Below are 20435 nucleotides of genomic sequence, written 5' to 3'. Positions count from 1 at the left end.
TGATTATAAACAAAATACATTTTAACAAAAATTGCAATATATTTCTCATAGACACAAATTATTACATTTTGTTATTTATAATAATCGTAATAATACTATATAATTACAACTATTAATTGTACTTCCAAGGAACTTTGTTTGCATAAAAGCGTTTAGTATAATAAATATATGTAGTTCTGTATTAATAATATAACTCTTTATATTATACTTTCTAATACATGATACTTATGTTTTCTATATACTAGTTGTAATAAAAAAATATATCTATAGACTCTTTCTTAACAAGAAGATAAACTCTAAGTACAACAGATTATAAAATAATTTATATCTTACATAAATTACATTTGTTTTACATAATGTTTACTATAACATTTCTGGTATGAAAGGTTTTAATTTTCCATAACATGCAATTAAAATCTGAAAAATTGTTATAGAGTTATTGCAAATATAAATAACTATTGGATATAGATTGTAATTATTCTGCAGTATTTACCCATGCTTTATAAACAATTGTATTTCCTGTAAAGTTTGTACCATTTTCCTTAACGTCATTTATATCTTCGTACGTAATTATTCTAAGTTTTAATAATATTTTTAAAATAGAAATTAATGATATCAGTTGAATATCAACATTCTTGTTCATCTTATCTCCAAACACATTTAAAAAGATCCTAGAATAAAAATAAAAAATAGGAAGCTCTTTTTGAATTATAATATAATATTTATTATATATTTTTGATTATACTCACTCATCGTATTGAAAAAATGGAGTTAAATTTTCTAATCTTTTAATTTTCTTAAAATAAGCAATAGAAAGATGGTCATGCTGTAACTGTTCGTAAAATTCTGAAACTGTTTTATAATTAGTAAATTCTTCCACAAAATCATTAACACGTATCCATCCTTGATTTTCCAAATGAAATATGCAGAATTTCTTTTTGTTTAATTCTGTATAAATAATATAAAGCATTACTCGAATCAAAATCAAATTTCAATACAAAATATAAAACTTAAAAACAAACCTGTTATTCGAAAATAAAGTCTTGTCAATCCTTTATCAGTTCTTACTAAAGATTCGTTCCAAGGAACATTTATTTTCTCTTTGGTCAATGTCTTTATAAAATATGTATTCTGGTTATCATGTTCATTTTCTACATCCTGTTCTCGATGATTGATATCGATGATATTTGAATTAGTTGGAAATGTTCCATTGTAATTCTGAAAATCTATATTATTTTCTATAACATGATTAACATTCCTTTCGTCATTATTTGTGTGTTCTCTATAGTATACTGTATCTGTATACTGTGAATCAAAATTTGTAATTGCTTTTTCATAATTATTCGGACAAACTACAGTAGTTTGGTGCTGTTGATTTATATGTGATTCATTTGGAACATTTACTTGAGATAATATAGGCTTCTCCACATCTTCGAGTAAAGTTCTTCCAGGAATATTTACTGATTCTTGTGAACTATTAACTTTTAATTCCTTAATACATCCTTTATTTGACATATTGAAGCATACTTCGGAATTAGGGCTAAAATTTTGTCTATCAAACCTGAATTCGTCTGATATCAATAAGTTATTTAATGACGATAAAACTGTTGAATTAATTAATTCTTCTGTTTCATTATTCCCAAATGATGTAGAATAAGTGTTAAAGGACTGAAAATAATCATTTTCTGAAAATAATGATGTGCCAAGATTCATATTAGATGTTGCATATTGTCTGTTGTTGTCTGTCGATAGAAATTCTGACATATAATCGTTATATTGTTTTGTTGATTCATGATCATGTGTATTGTTCATTTCAATACGATTTTGATCGAAATTAGTACAGTCTGATAAATAATATTTCTCGAAATCAAGCTTATTATCTTCTACTTGAACTGCATTTAAGTCTTTGCACTCTTTCAATTTTAATATGATTTTAAATGGATTGGTTTCATTACATTCATTATATATTATTTCTCTTTTCAATATTGAATTAGATATATTAGATTGATTTTTGTTTATATCTTTAAAATCATTTTGATATGGGAAAGCAGCCGTTTTGGTTTTTAATTCAGTCATAGCTGATTTTTCTTGACATGAATTTATAATAGCGCTATTATCATTATCCGTACAAATAGATTGGATATATGAAACTTCTGGTTTCGAATTTATAACAATATTATTCGTGTCATTTATTTGTTCGAACGGTTCGTATTGTACTTTGTTTGCGTTATAATTATTGATTTCTGACTTTCCATTAGCAACATAATTATTATTATTTGCAAATAAAGACATAAACATTCCATTACTTTGATCAGATTGAAAACCAGTGTTAGTATTATTAAAATAGTTTGTTGGTTTTGATTTTAATAAAGTTGATATATCTTCTTTTAAAATAATATTTTCCAAAAATTCAGAAGCATGAAGCAAACGTTCTTCGTAACTTTTCTTTAATTCGCTTTCTGGTGAATGATAATTATTTTCAATAAATGCTGAGTCCAATTTTACAATAAGAGAAGAAAATATGAATAATATTTGCTTTTGAATTTTTTCATTTGTCTTCAAAATTTGCATAAACATTTCTGGTGACAAAGTATTAATAAACTCTGTTTGCTTATTTATGGATTCAAAGAAAGGATTGTTAGTTGAAATTTTTTTGCCTGCTTGTTCATCTTCCCAATTATTGCATTCATCATTATGTACGTTTAAAAATGGATTATAATCTGAATTCTTTTGCGCTAATTTAGTAAAATCATCACAGAATGATGAACGAAATAATATATTGGATGATTGTTTAGGTAATGTGCTCTGAGGTGATATCAAAGGAGTGTTTTTTAAATATTTTTCACAAGTTTTATCATTCTCTTCATTAGGAATATAATAATCCTTTTCATAACATTTGTTGTCTAGATCATAAAGTAAATTTTCCTCCACAAATGACATTAAATTACTCATGTCAATTACATCACCCTACAGATCACAAAAGAAAATTACATATATTAATATTTTTATATTTATTTTTGGATATAAAGTTAAAAAAAAACCAGGAAGTTACTTAGGGAAAAATATTTTACCTTATTAAGAATTATCATCTACATTTAATTAAATACTAATAAAATAAATGAAATACAATAATTTTTAAATAAAGTACAAATCTTTATTATTATATATATGTAAAATTTTCTATTACATAAAACAAATAAAACAAAGTAATATATTTCTCCCTAAGTGTTATAAAAAAAAGATCAAACAAAAATAAAATGATCTTATTCTTTAGATTTTGAATATTAACCCCTTGGCCTACACGATATTTGCCAATTACTTGAGCTATAGTAAACAAAAAAGTCGTTCGCGCGCCGTGCCATTCAACTGTTCAGCCGTATACCCTAACTGCCTAACACAAATTCTTTACCACGAGTCAGACTCGTGGTTATAGGCCAAGGGGTTAATACAATATTTTTGATTAAAATATATAACTAAAAAATTTTAAATTAAACTTTGTTCAAAACTTTATGCAACAATAATGCTAATGATTCTGCTAAACTTATTGTTAACACTATGACGTCCGGCGACACCACATTGGTGTCATGCACAAAGCGTAGTTCTACGCCCGGCGACATGCAGTTAGAATACAGTCGAGCGTACGCGAAGTAATCCAAAATAGCCGGCGTCAAGCGAAGAAATTTTTTCGAAACGCCCGGAGGTCAAAGTGTTAATAACGTACATTATCTACATCTATAAGAGTACCTTTATTTTTGATCGTATCGGATTTTTTGATGTGTGTTCGTTAACAATATAATATAACAAAACTCTTCTAATTTTTATATTAAATACGTAATATATTTTTAAATTCAATTTTATTTAACAAAATGACTCAAGCATCTTCAATCATTTTAATGTCAAAAATTTGAGATTCTCAATTTTCCTTACAATAATCATTATTGTAATTTCTATCTTCCATTATATTCAATGATTTTTATTCGTTACCATCATTATTAATTATCGGATTATCTCTTAAACTTGACAGAATAATCTTTCCAAAAATGAAATCATCTAAGTTACCTACAATACTCCATTTATCGTCGTTATCATGTTGTAAATCATTATCATCCGTCTGTATTATTTCTTTACATGATTTTTCCAATATTAATTTATCTAATTGTTTAGAATTATTTACAAGTTTATTATCTGTTATATGTGCAGCAACGTCACTGACGTTATTCATATGTTCTTCTCGTTGATTTTTATTCGGTTCATTTTTTTGTTTATTGTAACTTGTTTCAGTAGATTTATGCAGTTCTGTGCATTCAAAGTGTAAGCTTTTTATTTTTAAGAGTGATCGTAACCGAGAAGTAATTTTCATTAAATTACTTTCATTGACACTTTTACGTGGAATCGAGTTAAAGTTTTCCTCATTCATACGAACATCTAATACTTCTTTTTTTGTTTCATTATTATTATTATTATTATTATTATTATTATTATTATTATTATTATTATTATTATTATTATTATTATTATTATTATTATTATTATTATTANTTATTATTATTATTATTATTATTATTATTATTATTATTATTATTATTATTATTATTTTTATTATTATTATCATCATTATCATCATCACAATTTTCTGAGTTTAAATAATCGTCAAAATCCAATTTTGTATCTTCATTGCATTTATTATAGATTGGAATTAAAGTTTTAGAAGTTTCACATGAATTATCACTTTTTTGATTAATTTCAATCATACTAGAAAAATTTGTCTCATTAACTAACTTACTTGAAATACTCGATTTACTTGTTAGTTGTTCTATTTGATTTAACGAATCATTTATATTTTGTATTGTATTAACAGAACATTGATCATTTACTTGACTTTTATCAGTCCTTAATGCAGAAAGAATTATTTCTGGTACGCCTATTTTGATATTTTGTAAATCAATGTAATTGTTAAAATTAGAAATTAATTCGGAACATTCAACAGTTGGTATGATATTATCATCAGGTGATATATCATAATCCTGATATTTCGATTGTAAATTTTGACTGAAATTAAGTGCATTTGTGAAATATCTCTTTGGCAAAGGTATATCTTCGTGTTCCTGCTTTTCCTCTTGAATGCGTATTTCAATATCATCACTTTCGATAACATTTTTCATATTCATTTTAATATCACAATTTTTTTGTTCTTCTGACTGAGTCGCTGAAGATATATAATTTGAACCAATTATTTCTTCCAATCCTGTTTCAAATTCATTCTTTTCCAAAAGACTTGATAAAACTTCAATATCAGAAAAATATTGTTTATTATTTTTTAATACTTGTAACTGATCATCCAATCTTATTGATGTTTTGGAATGATTGTTTTGGATGAAATTATTTGATTTTTCCAAACGTTGAGCACATTCTTTCGAATTGTTCAAAACAATATCGCTTTTACAATGATTTTGTAAAGATGCAGATAATGCACGTTTATTTATATTTTTAAATAAATTTATTACAGATGTTTCATTAGTTCTCGAAATATCTAATGTAGAACTACTAGGATTTTCAATATTAGTTTTGTTAATCTCTTTAGATTTTAAATAATAATAAAATGAAAAGTTTCGAGGTCTTATACGAACCATTTTTCCATATACTGCCAGATTTTGATGAACCATCCAATCATTAATATGTACATCCTCTTCTGTTTTTGTATTAACCAAAGTTACCAGCATAGAATTATTCTAAATTAAGAACATGTTACAGTATTAAATATGACATTAAATGTCTAAATTATCACTAACGATAAGTTTATCAATCAATGTTCAAATCTTTTGCAATGTAGTATTTAAATTATTTACCTCTGGATCAGTTGATACTATAGTTGCAATAAGAGGTTCCAGTAAAACTTTAGAAGCAAATTTTTCCGTAACATCCCTTGACCATTTATCTCCAACAAATGGTTTAACATTGTACAAGCCACATGGTATTGCTTGAGCTGGTAAATACGAAAATGCTCGATGTAAATAGAATAATTCCTCAGGCGGATAAGTTTTCAACGTTCCATAATCATAAAACATTATCTGTTTAAGAGAAAGTTAAACTTCAGTTAATTTTTTTATAAGCCATGATAAATAATATCTTGAGTTTGATTACTTACAGTTGCGTGTAAATCATATCTGACAGATTTTATTATCCCTCTATGCCAACTATTATTATATTTGCATGCACAATTTAAACCTATTTCAAGCACAGCAATAGGAATTTTATAATTTAAGAAGTTTTCTTCGTAAAAAATACTATAAAAAAACATCAGCTACATTTACACAAGGGAAATATAATATATATTATAACACATGATAAAATAACTTACTGAAGAGCATCCATCAGTTTATGTAAATGTTTTTGTTCCTTACGAAGATTTACCCAAAATAACGATGGCATAAATACTTCTATAACCATAACTTCTACGTATTGCTGTGGTCTATTTTGTATATCTTTTACATATATTTGTCCTACAGATTCTCCTAGAGCCATTACGTCTTCTGGGATTAGTTTGTTAGATGTATCATTTGACTATAAAATATACATAAAATATATAGTAACCCATGTATATGCAAACTATACTATATTCAAATATTACTTACTAATACGACAGGCAAAGCATCTGTTTCATCTTCCATTAAATACGATTGAGTATATGGTCCAATTTTATTTGGAAGTGTTGTTTTATTGATATCGGTCAATTCCGCTTTAGCATCATAGAGAATAAAATCCTCTGATTGTGGAAGTTTTCTACATTGAAAGATTCCTGGCAAATACGATGCAAATTCTCGTACACTATTGAAACCTAGATCGTTATAATTCAAAGGTACATTATATTCTTCTTGATACTTTTTAGGAAGATCTGCACACCAAATACCGTTTGGATATTTTTCAATAAGTTTTTCTAGTTGATATATTTTTCTATCACTTATAAATAATCTTATATGTTTCTTATCAAAGAGTATAATATTCTCGTTATGTAATTTTTGTAAAGAATTATCTAAAACAGTATTACTTTCCGAACTATAATGTTGCATATGATCATCTGTTTTATGACATTTAGATACAGTCTTTTGTATGAATGTAGAAGTAGATTGCTTCTTGTTAGAAATTTGGTTTTTATTATCTGTGCTATTCATCATCCGATTTTTCTTTGCTACATCATCATCTGATTCTTTCTCAGATTCGGTATCCCCACTAACAAAATATTTTAATTTCACAGAATCTTTAGACTGTAGATTTTCATTTTCTACCATTGGCAAATTTTTTGAAAACCAACATTGATCAGATTTCTTTTCATTTTGAAATGAAAAGATTCTATGTCCATCTATATGTATCTTATGTGGCATATCCTTTACTATCTCTTCAAGACTTGTTATAGACAAGTTTAAGTCTGGTAATTTATTATGAAGCCATTTTAAAGCATAATCTTTATTAATACCATTTGGACTTTGTTTAATAATCAATATTAAATCACTCAATATATTATCAGGTATGTGAATCCTCGGTATTGATTTAATTGGATAATATTGGCTGGATTTGTATTTACGTACGTGAGATCGAATTTTTAACTTTGTTTTTTGTCTTGCTACCAACGAACTAATATGTTTAGATTTATTAGATGCAATACCACGAGCATAATATATACCATCATTTTTCTCTAAAGATATACAATTTGACATACTTTTCAAATAATTTAATAATGAAGCATGCCCTAACTCTTTCCACGGTATAGATTTACCTTCTTGTTCAAAATAATCTTTTACTAGCATGCTTAAAGAAGTAGGTTCTTTTCGGGAAATTAATAAGGCTAATATTATTTTCTTCACTTCGTCGAAATTCGCCATGTTAAATGTTTTATTCGGTTCCTATTAATAATACCGATAATAAGAAGATTCTTTTAATGAATTTCATTCATCTGTTAGTATTATCTCGTCAATAACCATGAACACGTGGGTTAATGTTCTTCATTATTAGCTACTGTACATATATGTCACGTTATGTATATTATTAATATAATATATATTGAAATAACAATTAAGACACTTCTATCGTGTAATTTATCTTCAATTCCTGATCGAATAATATATGCTGAGAATAATATTGGATAGCTTACTGATATTTTTATCGTATGTTTTTTTTTGGTTAACAATCCGTCTGTTACAATATTGCATCTGTTTTAATTTTCCCTAGAAATAAAAAAGCGCGGTAATTATATTTTAGTTTTTTTTTTATAACTATAATATAATAAAAAATGTAATCCCTTATATGTATAAATAAATTTCTTTTTTTTTTTCTTACGTATACATTATTTGTATATACGTAACTTAATTTTTGATAAATTAGTAATGTTGTATAAATCTTATGCTAATAACTTACGTAAGTTAATTTTTCTATTTATATAAGTCATTTCTAATATCTATTAAAAAATATCGGATATTCTGTATTACAATCATCCAAATTATAGAAAATTACAGTTAATATAAAGAGTATACAATCAAATTATACTAACGAATCAAATTATTGGTTATGTTGGTTGCATTGGTTAAAGTTCAACTTTTGAACCAATCACACAAACGGACGATATCGTAAATTCAATTACAATGAGCTTTCGTATATACACGTGCATTGACGTTATATATAAAAAAAAAACGAATAAAAGAGATTAGATACTAACCGATAATAAATATAATAACAATAATTCAAACATTGATTTTTTTATCTCTCGATAGGCCAGTACTATTAATAATAAAATCAAAGAAAAAACTTGACAAATCTACTTTATCAATAGACAGACGTAAATGCAAAAATTTATATTTACATTCGTATTATTAAATAAAAAAAGAAGTCTGACCAAAAGCATGGAAATAAGCAAAGCGTTTATTTAATTTTTTGTAAATAAATATTCGTCATGTAATAAAATGATCATAAATATATTGCATTTTAAAGATAATTACTAAACAGAAACTGTTGAAAAAATGGAAAAGAAAAATTGTGAATATCATTACGTGCGCGTTTATTTTTATATATGTAAAGATTTTAACGTTAGTAAAAAAACAATCGATCGAATTTATAACAGCGCAATTCAATATTCGCTTTAAATTCTTTTCAGGTATTTTATTTAAAAGCGTTAAAAATATACATATGAAAGAAAAATTACAAAAAAATAAGAAACATTGAAAAAATTATTATTGACATTGTATAAAATGAAGAAGGAAAAAGATAAACGTGCATTATAGTCATTTTTTACATTCTACTCTACCTTAATCTACATATACCCTTCCTTTTTCTATATCCCCTAAGTATATATATATATATATATATTTTCCTACCATCATCAGAACTAGTCGAATCTTTATAAAGGTGGTAATTCGGAACATTGACAGTGCGCGACAGTTCGCCGGCGGTAGTTCGTAATCCGCTTCGTTTTAGTTTATTATTCGTAGTTTTTAATAAATAGTATAGTCCTTCAAGCGTTCTAATAATAATATTAATATTAAGAAAAAGAAGACAAAAAAATTGAGCATCGAAGAAGTTCAGATCGTAGACGTTTTTAATATAAAGCAGCAGACGAAGACAAATATAAAAGGGGAAACGTCAAAAATCCTGAAGCACCGCCCTTCGTTGTAAAAGTAATGGCCCCATCAAGCTTCGAGTTAATACTCTTTGGATTCATCCTGTTATTACCTTTTCTCTATGAAACAAGCCGGACTTTTCGTTATTACTTCAAGTTTATCGTCTATTATGGCATTGTAACTTTCATCGCCACTGTATTGATACCGATATTTCTTCTACGACCGAGAAGCCTAAAGAATCTTGTGTTAGTATTCGATTAAGATACATTGACTTTTCGTATTTTTATTTTTTTTTCCCGATGGATTAATTCTTCTTCCTCTTCATTTTTTCATTTTAATTAACATTTATATTTATTTTCATTAACATTAATTTATAATTATTAATGACAACGTTTTACGATCGGGCATAATTTACTATACAGAAATCTACCAACTCGTTAATTAAAGAAAATTTAAATTAAGGTAATATTTGATTAATTTCATTTATTCGATTCAAAAACAATTGTTTACTTCTCTATTTAAGGGTTGATCAATTTCTGTATATATTTATTATGCCCAATTGTTGTGATAAGAAAATTGATCGTTTATTAACGATACCGATCGTCTGCTACTAGTGTTCGTAATAGCATATCATAACCGCCTATGATATACGCGGTAAAATTGAATATTTTCAAATAAATTCTCAAGAAATATGATTTTAAATTTTCAACTTATAGTAGCTCAAGTACATGAAATACGATTCGAGGAAGTATAAATTATCATTTATGTTATTTTACAAGTATTTGTTGATTTTTTATTTAATGTGCAACACTATTTATTTATTCTTTAATTTCATAGGAAAATTTTTTATTGAATTATTATAATGAAATTTTCATGCATCGGTTTATTCATGTTTCATGTTTTCAAATATATACATTTATGATTTGTTAATATTTAATATTTAAACTGTTGGCATTAATTAGTTAAAAAAAAAAAGACCAATTATTAAAGAGAAGATATCTATAAACAATTTTATATTACAGATTATCATCATACTTTTGCAATCATATTAGCTTTTTATTGGGATTACGTTGGGAACTTAGAGGGAAAGAACATTTAAATCAAGATGTAGCATGCATTATAGTAGCTAATCATCAAAGTTCCTTAGATCTTTTGGGGATGTTTTATTTATGGCCGATAATGAACAGATGTACAGCAGTCGCTAAAAAAGAAGTCTTTTATGCCTGGCCTTTTGGTCTTGCTGCTTGGCTATCTGGATTAATATTTATAGATAGATTGAATTCAAAAAAAGCCCGTTCTGTTATTAATACAGCCTCCAAACAATCAAAAGATAAAAAGGTAATTTGAATATATGTGCAAATATTATATCTAACGAAGAACTTAATATCCTAATTTTTTAGTTGTCTTAATTAATAAATTGTAGATATTTGATCGAAAGTAGGAAACAGGAATTCTAATTCGTGAAATTCTTTTAGTTCAAACTATGGATATTTCCAGAAGGTACACGACATAATACTGGAGAAATTCATCCATTTAAAAAAGGTGCCTTTTATGCTGCAATTAATGCTCAGTTACCTATATTACCAGTAGTATTTTCATCATATTATTTTTTGTCTAACAAAGAAAAAAGATTTGATTCAGGTAATTCATACTTATAAAATTCATTATACCTTTTTTAAATGATACATCACAATATAACAAATTAATAATTTATTTTTATACTAAGGTCACACAGTTATAACAACATTACCACTTATATCTACTAAGGGATTAAACAAAGACGATGTAGAATCATTAATGGAGAAAACTAGAAATATTATGAGCGAAGTCTTTCATGCAACTAGTACAGAGGTACAACTTGCACTTCCTTCTGCTAAGCCATATATAGAATGATCATTCCTTGAGAATTCAACTGACACTTTAATTGAATTTCAAAATGAAACCCAAAGACTAATGTATCCTTTTTGTCTGCTTTTAATATTAATCGATTATATTTATTTTCATTGTTATATTTACAAAAGGACGTTGATTACAAGTAAAAAAAATCGTATTAATTCTTGATAAAAATATTATATGTTATTTTATTTTTTATTTTAATATACGTTTTCTTATATTATATACACACTTATATACAAATTAGTATACGGGATCTTTCGCCTAACTCGATCACCTAAAATATCTCGTTTATTTCGTACGATAGAAAAAAATATCAAAGGAAAAAAATATTCTATTCGAAAACGCCGTTATAGTAAAAGCCCGAAGTTTTGTTCTCCAAGTCATCAACGTATAAAACACTCATATAAGTAAAAATTCTTCTCATGTACAAGAGACAACATTTCACTTTTTTCTCGATTAAAGTCACTTGGTGGTAAACATATTGCGCAGTTTTAGATTTGTTTTTTATAAGCTATAAGATTATTCTAATATAAATATTCAATCTTATTTAAAAAAAATACAATGACTTCGATATTTCGACAAAAATGACCTTAAGAAAAAAATTCGGTCTTTTACTATGTCTGCGCTTTCGGATAGAAAATTTTTTTCCTTTGATATTTTTTTCTGTCGTACGAAATAAATGAGATATTTTAGGTGGTCGAGTTAGGTGAAAGATCATGTACATTAATCATTTTTTTTCATTTCTTCTCATTCGTAAATTTAGTAAAAGAATTAAATATATATATCAAAAGTTGATAATAATTCATTAAAATAGATTTATAAATTTTACGTAGTAAAAAAAAAAACGCAAACATTCTTTTGAATCTAATTAATATAATTTACTAATATATTTTTTATATAATATCGACTATTAAAATATTATTAATTATCAATGGCTTAATTGATATATCACATAATAATTTTATAATTAAAACTAAATTGTAAATGTATGTAAGGTGTCTACTAAAATCGTGGTATAATCTATAAGGATAACTTTTCTTTCTCAAGAGAAAAAATTCCAAATTATATGTAAACAAATTTTGTTGAATCGAATTTCAATTTCGGCCTGATACATATACTTATATGTATATATATTTATGTATTTATAACTTATCTAAATTTTAAAATTTTATGTCTATATATGTTTTACGAGTTAGATAGAAAATTTAATAATGTTTTAGCTAAATGAATATATATGTATATTCCTAGATAATTTTTCCAAAATTGGAATTTATATATAAATCAAAAAGTTTTATCGTATATTATATTTGTAAGAATTATTTTCTTAATTAGAATCATTTCGTTTTTGGTTGTACCACAATTTTCAAAACGCCTAATATAATTCTAAAAGTATTTTTTAATTTCGTACTGTCGATTAACAGTACATATCTTTATATGTTAAGGCAGATGTATCGTTCTTATCATATACTACCTAATATGTTCATTTAATTCTTTTATATTCTTCCATTTTTTGATTTACTTAAGTTCTGTAAATGGCAATTAGATTTCTAGAATAAGTACTATTCTTATAAGTTAATGATAATTTAGTTACTATTAATTATCGATAAGAACAAAATTAGAATACACACATTTTGCATTCCCTATACATTTATTTTTTTCGTACTTCTTATAAAAGGCATGGTATTATATGAATGTAAACAAAATTTTCTTTGATTAATGTAAGATACTAGTCAATATGCAATCAACAAATGTACGGCCACTTTTTGATACGTCAATTCTAAAATTTAAATTTGTTTCATGTTTTATTTATGTTTAAGACTGTGTTCAGTTTCGGTTGCTTCCAATTTGTACTATAAATGAAGACATCGATTAAAGAAATTATATATATAGTATGTATATATACAGGATCTTTCCTAACTAGACTATCTTAAATATATCGCTTATTTCATACGATAGAAAACAATGTCCATTGTTTTAAATGGAAATGCATATTTTCACTGCAACAGTCTTATACCTTATAAGAAAACGAATCCAATGAATGAAATGCAATATGTTTAGTTTTCAAGTGACTTTTACCGAAAACATTGTGAAATTTTGTGTCTTGTACAAGAGAAAATTTTTTACTTGTATTGAGTGTCTTACACGTCGATTTTTTTTTTTTAAATTCGGGCCACTGTATTGGCGACATTTTTTCTATCATATGAAATAAATGATATATTTAAGGTGGTCTAGTTAGGTGAAAGACTCTATATATATAATACGTGCATAAGCGCTTAGTTGTTAAAAAAAAAATATATAATTAGAAAAAGTTTTTAATATTAGGATCTATACGTCGCTATGTGTGTGTTTAATTATTTTAATCCATATTCGTATACATAACTGGAAACAAAATATGTTTTATTTCATGATTATTATAACACATGGTTACATATGTATATATGACATTGATTTATTGGGGCCATAAAAATTGTGATTGTCTATGCCATTTATTTAGTTGCTAAGTAAAACATAACATCACATATCTGTTGATAAAATGTCTTATACCATGATGTCACAGTATCTAGTCTAATACTCGACTATTTTACTATACTTCTATAGGTCTACACAGTTCCAAAAAGTAGAATTTTAAGGTATGCTTTTTTTTTATTTCATTCCAAGTGAGATTCGAATGCAATGTGTATGTGATAGAAAGAAAAAAATGTTTATTTTTCTTTTAAGTTATTTAAAAATCTGTTGGGCAGAGTTCTTGTTTTTAAAAATATTTTGTGAATATTTTACTCCTTAAGAAAGACAAGGTGTATATATTATCCATGAATTTTTAAGGGCTATAAGTTTTCCACTTATGCAAACACGTAAGATATCTATACCTAATGGCCATATTAAAATTATAATTAGATTTGTGTAGTTAATACTTGCAAGAATAAATATTGAATGTACTGTAAAAGAGGGAGAGAGAGAACGAAAGAAAGGTTTTAAACGATTGGTTATCAATAAATACTATGTATTTTATATTGTTAAATCGACGGACATTTTGCAAAAAAAGTTTCTAATTTAAATGATAATTATTTAATTATCAATTTATATTATTAATGCTCATTTTGCATTAATGTATTAAATGTTAATGAATTTTTAAAAAATAGAAAGATTGCGTAACTATTAAAAATGTCAATATTGTACCAAACGAAGTTAACAAATTTTTATTTTATATACATATTTCTACTTCCATCGATGCACCGGATATTAAAAATATGTACTACCCTAATGTATAGTTTGTCAACTGACAATGTTGGAAGTTTTATATTTGGAATGCACATGGAAAAAGAAAAAGAAAAAGAAAAATGAAAAAAAAAAGAAATTGATGATCATTTTATAACTAAACGAATTACTTGAGTATCTCTTTTGTATTTTATACAGTAAGACTAATAATAATAATAATAATAATTATAATACTAAAAATTGTAAATTATAAGAATGGCTTGTCATGATTGAAAATGAAAAATAAATCGAATTGTACAGTAAACATTCTTAATATTTTATTACTTCTTATTATATAATATTAAATGTTACAATTATAAAAATTGGCATTTGTATCTCTTGTAAATGTAACGATGAAAAAAAAAATACCATAATTGGTATCATAAATATCAATTTAATAATCGGAAATAAGAAGGTTTTATAATTGGTATTGATTAGATAAATGCAATTGAAATCTACTCGTTTACTTGTTACTTTACTTGTAACTATGATAAATTTGGATTTGAGGAACTTTATTCTAATTATACATAATATAAGTTGATATATGTAATATATTTAGGCCTAAATTTGTGTGTCATTATAATGTAACATAAAATACATTTAATAAAGTATTGTTTTATAATTAATAATCAAAACCTGACAGACCAGCAGCAGATTTATGTTGATTTTCAGTCCATATCTTAGCTATTGTCTTTTTCATCTCATCATCTCCATCTTGATATATTTTCTTCATTAGATTGACTAAATTTGTACCGGGATCATCTCCCATATCAGGAACCGTTGGAGTTTTCGCTTCTTTTATTCTTTTTTCAACGCCAGTTACATGCGACCAATTTTTTAGAGATTTTTTTGAGAGATATACAATGATCATATCTGCCTTTACTTTGAAATAACTCTTTTCAGTGTCAATATCTTCGCATAAATTATTGATCGGTAAGTGATAATTTTTATTGTCCAATCCGTAAACGTACAAATCCATGGACTTTTCAGTATATTTACAGACAACGCTACTGTTTGGTAAAAGATGCACGCTCTTTAATTGAACATATATTTTCACAACGCTATTCGTTTGATCCCAACAATAATTGTTTATCTTAACATCATAACATTTAGAAGTAGAATTAATGGATGAATTTACTGATTTAGGACATACATCTTTATTTTCCTCAATCAATTTTCCTACCTCTGTCTGCAATCGTCTAATTTCTAAAGAAAGAATATCTTTTACTTTGGAACGTGTAGCTTGTTGTAGAAAAGCATTCAATTCTTCTATGTCCAGTTTTAACTGTAAAGAGACAAATTTACTTATCACAATAATATTTTAATTTCTTTGTAGTAAATTTTTAATGTGAAATGAAACAAGTAAAATAAAATATAATTAAAAATTCTTTCTGTAAAATATCTAAAATTTTGTTACATTACATGCACACATCCCCCTTTTAAACATTTTATTTATTTTGTTTAACCATTTAATACAATTATATACTATAAACAAAAATGTAGAAGAAAAGCATAAACATAAAACTTACCTCCTCACTTTTCGTAGCCATAATATTAAATTTAATCCTTTTTCCAGAAGATAATTTGTAAAAATTCTTTTTTAATTTGATCTAACGATAAATTATATATGATAATAAATAGAGCCTGTTCACAATTTTTTAATGCAAAATCTTCGTAAAGCGTTTTTTTTTTTTCCCGTAAATTAACAGAATACGGAATACAACACGTTTAGATTCGTTCGACTTGACGGTAATCGTTTACACTCGCATGGTGTCTAAGCTAGTATATACATGTATCATGATAGAAACTTCGAGATTTCTCTAGAATAAAAATCTCTATGAATATATTTTCCCAATGCCTAATCGTATGATTTAACGCAAATCTGTATATATATATAAATATATATATAAATAATAGTAATAATAATAATAATAATGATAATGATAATAATAATAAATGATTGTTAATTATTTAATTTACGTTTGTAAACATTATTAAATTTTGCATAATTGATCAGCATTCTAGTTAATAATTTTTTCTTTCATATTTTCATGGAAATAATTAAAGCAACTTTGATAATAGATAGTTGTATTGTTTATAAAATCAAATTTATATATATATATTGTATTCAATTAATAAATATTATAATATATGAATTGTAATTTTTATAAAAATTATTATTTTCATTTATCGTTATATACTATTTAAAAATAAAATGCACTAGCTTCGATTGGTTTGAATTAACTGCTTGTGATTGGTTAGTTTGAAATATAATAATAGTTCGGTTTATCACACAAAAAAATAGAATTGTTTAATTATTAAATACAATGGATAATTCTGTTCTACCAGATGCATTAGATTTAGATACGGAAGAAATTTCCGACAAAGTTACATGTAAAAGAAGATCGTTGGTTTTTCATTCACGAACTTCAAAATTATTCATAGATGAAGGTTAGTTAACCTTAAAATACTAATAGTAAATATAGGCTAATAGATAATACATTTCTTAAAAGCTTTAATACTTTTTTTTTTTAGAATTAAATGAAGTACGAAATCTTGAAAATGATGATTTATTATCAGACAACAAATGTAAACGCCAACGTGTGAAAGATATAACAGGGAAAGAAAGTTTTAACTTGCAAGAATATATAAATGACCTTAAACAAGAAAGAAAATTATGGCAATTAAAGTTAAAAGAACGTAAATCGAAAAGACGCATTCTTACTAAACAAAAATCTGCTTTAGAAAATCTAGGACAAAATTTAGATTATAAAGCGTTATCTGATTCTGAGAGATCTTTTCTATTAGCTAAGCCTAATTACGATTATATTTATGAGAATAGTCAGAAACTATCTAACAGATCTCTAAAAGTGATTCTATTAAATGAATTAATGTTTAAATTAAACGATAAATTTATAATAAGGATGCAAGAGAAGTTGGATAAGATAACAAAGAAAATAATTGAAATATCTAAATTTTAATCCAAATATTATGAGAGTCTCACTTGTTTAAATAGTAATATTTGTTTATAAATAGGATAAAACATTTTATATATAATCATATTTTACATTGCTTTACAATAGTATAATTTAGGTAGAGCATATTATTTAAAATTACTTTTTTTGTATCAATATACTATTCCATCGTACTTTAATACTGTTAAAAGTATGACTTTGCATACGCATTATGATTTATAGCGTTCTGCACAATATATCAGCATACACTTTTTAGATATAATATATTAAAAAACAAATTATTTATACTAATGAATAATAACTTTCGAATATTTTTAAAATAATACAAATAATATCTTTGGTAGAAAGCTTTTCTAAATGTTATTGTTATGACGAACGAAATTGTAACTTTTATGTTATCCAAATTTTTTACATTTTATATCGTATAGCGTGCTATATTTCTTAATATTTCAGATAATGTAAAATCGAACAAAACAACCAATAAAGCTGTCATCTATGCAAATGAAAACTTTTTCTTCTGGCCGCTTTTCTTTCTTTTTGGGCCAAGTATTCTTTTCTCGATGTACTACTACGTAATTCTAAAATATGATTTATCTTTTTTACTATTTCTTCTGCTGTCCCTGAATATGCTTCAAAATCATGATTTTTAAATGATGCGGATTGATGAAGAGAATGCGTTTGACTGGATGATGCTGTAAAAAATTAATAATAAAATATATATAGATATATTATTTTGTAATATTACAAATATTGAGATTAAATATATATATACCACTTAAACTATCTAAAGTAGAAGAATGTGGAGTATAAACCAATGTGAATATCGTTTTTGATCCTTTGTTTTCAGTTATTTCGCACCATGCAATGTTATCTATATGATAACTAACAGCACGTTGTCTGTTCCAAAATCTACTGGCACCCTTTCCTGTTATCACTGGATCAATTTCTATTTTTTCACCCGATATTCCAAGGAGTATTTCAGTCTTTGCTCTCACTTTATTAATTATGTATACTCTGTTAATAAACGTAATATGTAATATGTTTGTCATTTAGATATTCTTCAACTATCATATGATAATAGGAATGCACCTATATGATTGATATAATGGAGCTTCCATTGCTGTTGTATGACCTTCCATTTTGGCTAAATCTTTCGCTACTTCTTCTTGTTCTTTATCTTTCCCTTCTAATTCTTCATTTACTTCTGTTTCAATATGTCTTATCGTATTATGTCGTGCTCTATCGCTTGGTTTCATTTCAACAAGACCTAATGTAGTGAATTCAAACTTAGATATTACTTCTCCTGGATCTAAGCAAGGAAAGTCCCAATCTACCTCGCCGTCATCTTCAGTAATATATAAACCATATTTTGTAATATCTTCCCTATCGATTAGAAAAAATGAGACAAATTGCAATGCTTGCAAATAAATATATAAACTTCTAAGATATTCTATAACTTCCATACTTTAAATTATGATTAGGATGTTCGCTTGCATATTTATAACATATAAGCCCAATAAATTCTAATACTTTAGCTGTTGCAACAACTACAATTTGTAAAGGATAAGTCCTTTCTTCCTTAGGTAACATACACATAAAGATTCTATATTTTCTAATAGCAATCCCAACTTGTGCCTGAAACAATTTCAAATGTATAATTTATATTACATAATTAATAATATAATGATAACAGATATTTCATACATTGCCATCGAATTTAGCAAAATCCGTAAAAGGATTTTGAGGTAAATTGGGACACTTTCCTATTTGTTCCGATAAAAAAGAATGTCTTTTGTTAGTAGTTGTATTTTTTTTACGGAAGTCCTTTCTCTGAAATAATTTTGATTGTTCTGCTAGTGAAAGAAGATTAGGTTTATGTTCCCATTTTACATGTTTAATTTTAGCTGCTTTCTTTCTCTCCAAGTCCATTTTTTCTAATCTTTGAGCAGTATTAGAACGCTGTCTATGACTAAGTTCCATATCTATAACAATAATTTAAAAGTTTCACATGTAATAATTGTATTAATATATGCATAAGATTATCTATTAATTAAGAAACATATATTATACCCATTTGTATGTCATATGACTCAGCTAATGCATCTAAATCTTCATCGTCGCTTTCTTCCATTCCAGGATAACATTGTAACGTTCCATTTGATTTCATTTCTTTTGGTATATCTTCTCCTAGCATAACCATCTCGCACATACCTTTTTAAAAAGAAAAAAGTAAAAATATTATTCAATAAAAACTGTTTATATTTAGAAAATATGTGTATATTAATAATAATACAAATAAGTAATATTAAGTTATGACACATCTATAGCAAGGAAGCATAAATTGTAGGAAATAATATTTAGGCATTTTCAATACAATAATATTAAAATATACCTGTGTCATCTGTAGATAAAAAACTATCTCTAATGTGTGATAAAAGCCAATGTTGGTTATCATATAAGGCCATTTTATTATATGTATTTAAATATCTTCATATAAGAATGTTTTCACATTCTAAAATAAAATTATAATTTTAGATTTTAGAAACATAGATGTTTTTTATTTTCAATTACTGGCTTGAAACTATTCATAATAAATTAATGCTGCAAGTTTTCAGACCTTACAGCTGTTCTCAATCTATCGTTAAAAGCATGTCTGAATTCAGCGATAACTAGTGACAAAATATGAACTACAAATGCAACAGGG

At 25.7% G+C, this 20435-nt stretch overlaps 5 protein-coding genes across 6 annotated transcripts; 2 read left to right on the top strand and 3 right to left on the bottom strand.

The window, feature by feature from the left end:
* Positions 1-72: 72 nt before the first annotated feature.
* Positions 73-8633, bottom strand: LOC106785554 (putative uncharacterized protein DDB_G0282133). Of its 2 annotated transcripts, none has more exons than XM_014746146.1 (10): positions 8543-8633; positions 6633-8219; positions 6359-6561; positions 6146-6284; positions 5847-6068; positions 5628-5729; positions 1023-2967; positions 750-948; positions 494-671; positions 73-417 (listed from the first exon to the last, which is right to left on the bottom strand). In XM_014746146.1, exons 2-10 carry the CDS (start codon positions 7875-7877, stop codon positions 364-366), a joined length of 4287 nt encoding a protein of 1428 aa, XP_014601632.1. In that variant the 5' UTR covers positions 7878-8219; positions 8543-8633; the 3' UTR covers positions 73-363. The 2 variants fall into 2 exon arrangements, with proteins under 2 accessions (XP_014601632.1, XP_014601631.1); XM_014746145.1 differs by having other exon boundaries at positions 8410-8587.
* A 753-nt stretch (positions 8634-9386) lies between these two features.
* Positions 9387-11662, top strand: LOC106785555 (1-acyl-sn-glycerol-3-phosphate acyltransferase alpha). The gene is made up of 4 exons (XM_014746147.1): positions 9387-9850; positions 10628-10943; positions 11081-11246; positions 11332-11662. The coding sequence occupies exons 1-4, from the start codon at positions 9666-9668 to the stop codon at positions 11496-11498; spliced, it is 834 nt and encodes a 277-aa protein (XP_014601633.1). The 5' UTR covers positions 9387-9665; the 3' UTR covers positions 11499-11662.
* Positions 11663-15015: 3353 nt separating this feature from the next.
* On the bottom strand, positions 15016-16601 carry LOC106785564 (calcyclin-binding protein). The gene is made up of 2 exons (XM_014746163.1): positions 16286-16601; positions 15016-16041 (listed from the first exon to the last, which is right to left on the bottom strand). Exons 1-2 carry the CDS (start codon positions 16304-16306, stop codon positions 15379-15381), a joined length of 684 nt encoding a protein of 227 aa, XP_014601649.1. The 5' UTR covers positions 16307-16601; the 3' UTR covers positions 15016-15378.
* Positions 16602-16986: 385 nt separating this feature from the next.
* On the top strand, positions 16987-18233 carry LOC106785573. The gene is made up of 2 exons (XM_014746181.1): positions 16987-17207; positions 17292-18233. The coding sequence occupies exons 1-2, from the start codon at positions 17084-17086 to the stop codon at positions 17735-17737; spliced, it is 570 nt and encodes a 189-aa protein (XP_014601667.1). The 5' UTR covers positions 16987-17083; the 3' UTR covers positions 17738-18233.
* Positions 17716-20396, bottom strand: LOC106785572 (target of rapamycin complex 2 subunit MAPKAP1). Its single transcript, XM_014746180.1, has 7 exons — positions 20124-20396; positions 19802-19942; positions 19436-19713; positions 19197-19366; positions 18821-19114; positions 18504-18745; positions 17716-18423 (listed from the first exon to the last, which is right to left on the bottom strand). Exons 1-7 carry the CDS (start codon positions 20194-20196, stop codon positions 18221-18223), a joined length of 1401 nt encoding a protein of 466 aa, XP_014601666.1. The 5' UTR covers positions 20197-20396; the 3' UTR covers positions 17716-18220.
* Between the last annotated feature and the right edge of the window lie 39 nt (positions 20397-20435).

The sequence above is a fragment of the Polistes canadensis genome, unplaced genomic scaffold (assembly GCF_001313835.1).
Source record: "Polistes canadensis isolate GaletaPanama2010 unplaced genomic scaffold, ASM131383v1 scaffold_52, whole genome shotgun sequence".
Lineage (NCBI taxonomy): Eukaryota > Metazoa > Arthropoda > Insecta > Hymenoptera > Vespidae > Polistes > Polistes canadensis.
The sequence above is the reverse complement of the archived record's forward strand: the minus strand, read 5'-3'. Positions and strand labels throughout refer to the sequence as shown.

What these genes read in the sequence shown, in the direction of transcription:
- LOC106785554 (XM_014746146.1), bottom strand. Translation starts at nt 7,877, where the DNA reads ATGGCGAATTTCGACGAAGTGAAGAAAATAATATTAGCCTTATTAATT. An exon ending in ATGCTTTGCCTGTCGTATTA is followed by an intron (nt 6,562 to 6,632) that starts GTAAGTAATATT and finishes TATATTTTATAG; the next exon opens with TCAAATGATACATCTAACAA. An exon ending in AAACTGATGGATGCTCTTCA is followed by an intron (nt 6,285 to 6,358) that starts GTAAGTTATTTT and finishes GTTTTTTTATAG; the next exon opens with TATTTTTTACGAAGAAAACT.
- LOC106785572 (XM_014746180.1), bottom strand. Translation starts at nt 20,196, where the DNA reads ATGGCCTTATATGATAACCAACATTGGCTTTTATCACACATTAGAGAT. An exon ending in TTTATCTACAGATGACACAG is followed by an intron (nt 19,943 to 20,123) that starts GTATATTTTAAT and finishes CTTTTTAAAAAG; the next exon opens with GTATGTGCGAGATGGTTATG. An exon ending in CATCCTAATCATAATTTAAA is followed by an intron (nt 19,115 to 19,196) that starts GTATGGAAGTTA and finishes TCTAATCGATAG; the next exon opens with GGAAGATATTACAAAATATG.
- LOC106785573 (XM_014746181.1), top strand. Translation starts at nt 17,084, where the DNA reads ATGGATAATTCTGTTCTACCAGATGCATTAGATTTAGATACGGAAGAA. An exon ending in AAAATTATTCATAGATGAAG is followed by an intron (nt 17,208 to 17,291) that starts GTTAGTTAACCT and finishes TTTTTTTTTTAG; the next exon opens with AATTAAATGAAGTACGAAAT.
- LOC106785564 (XM_014746163.1), bottom strand. Translation starts at nt 16,306, where the DNA reads ATGGCTACGAAAAGTGAGGAG. An exon ending in TGGCTACGAAAAGTGAGGAG is followed by an intron (nt 16,042 to 16,285) that starts GTAAGTTTTATG and finishes GTCTCTTTACAG; the next exon opens with TTAAAACTGGACATAGAAGA.
- LOC106785555 (XM_014746147.1), top strand. Translation starts at nt 9,666, where the DNA reads ATGGCCCCATCAAGCTTCGAGTTAATACTCTTTGGATTCATCCTGTTA. An exon ending in AGAAGCCTAAAGAATCTTGT is followed by an intron (nt 9,851 to 10,627) that starts GTTAGTATTCGA and finishes TTTATATTACAG; the next exon opens with ATTATCATCATACTTTTGCA. An exon ending in AGAAAAAAGATTTGATTCAG is followed by an intron (nt 11,247 to 11,331) that starts GTAATTCATACT and finishes TTTTATACTAAG; the next exon opens with GTCACACAGTTATAACAACA.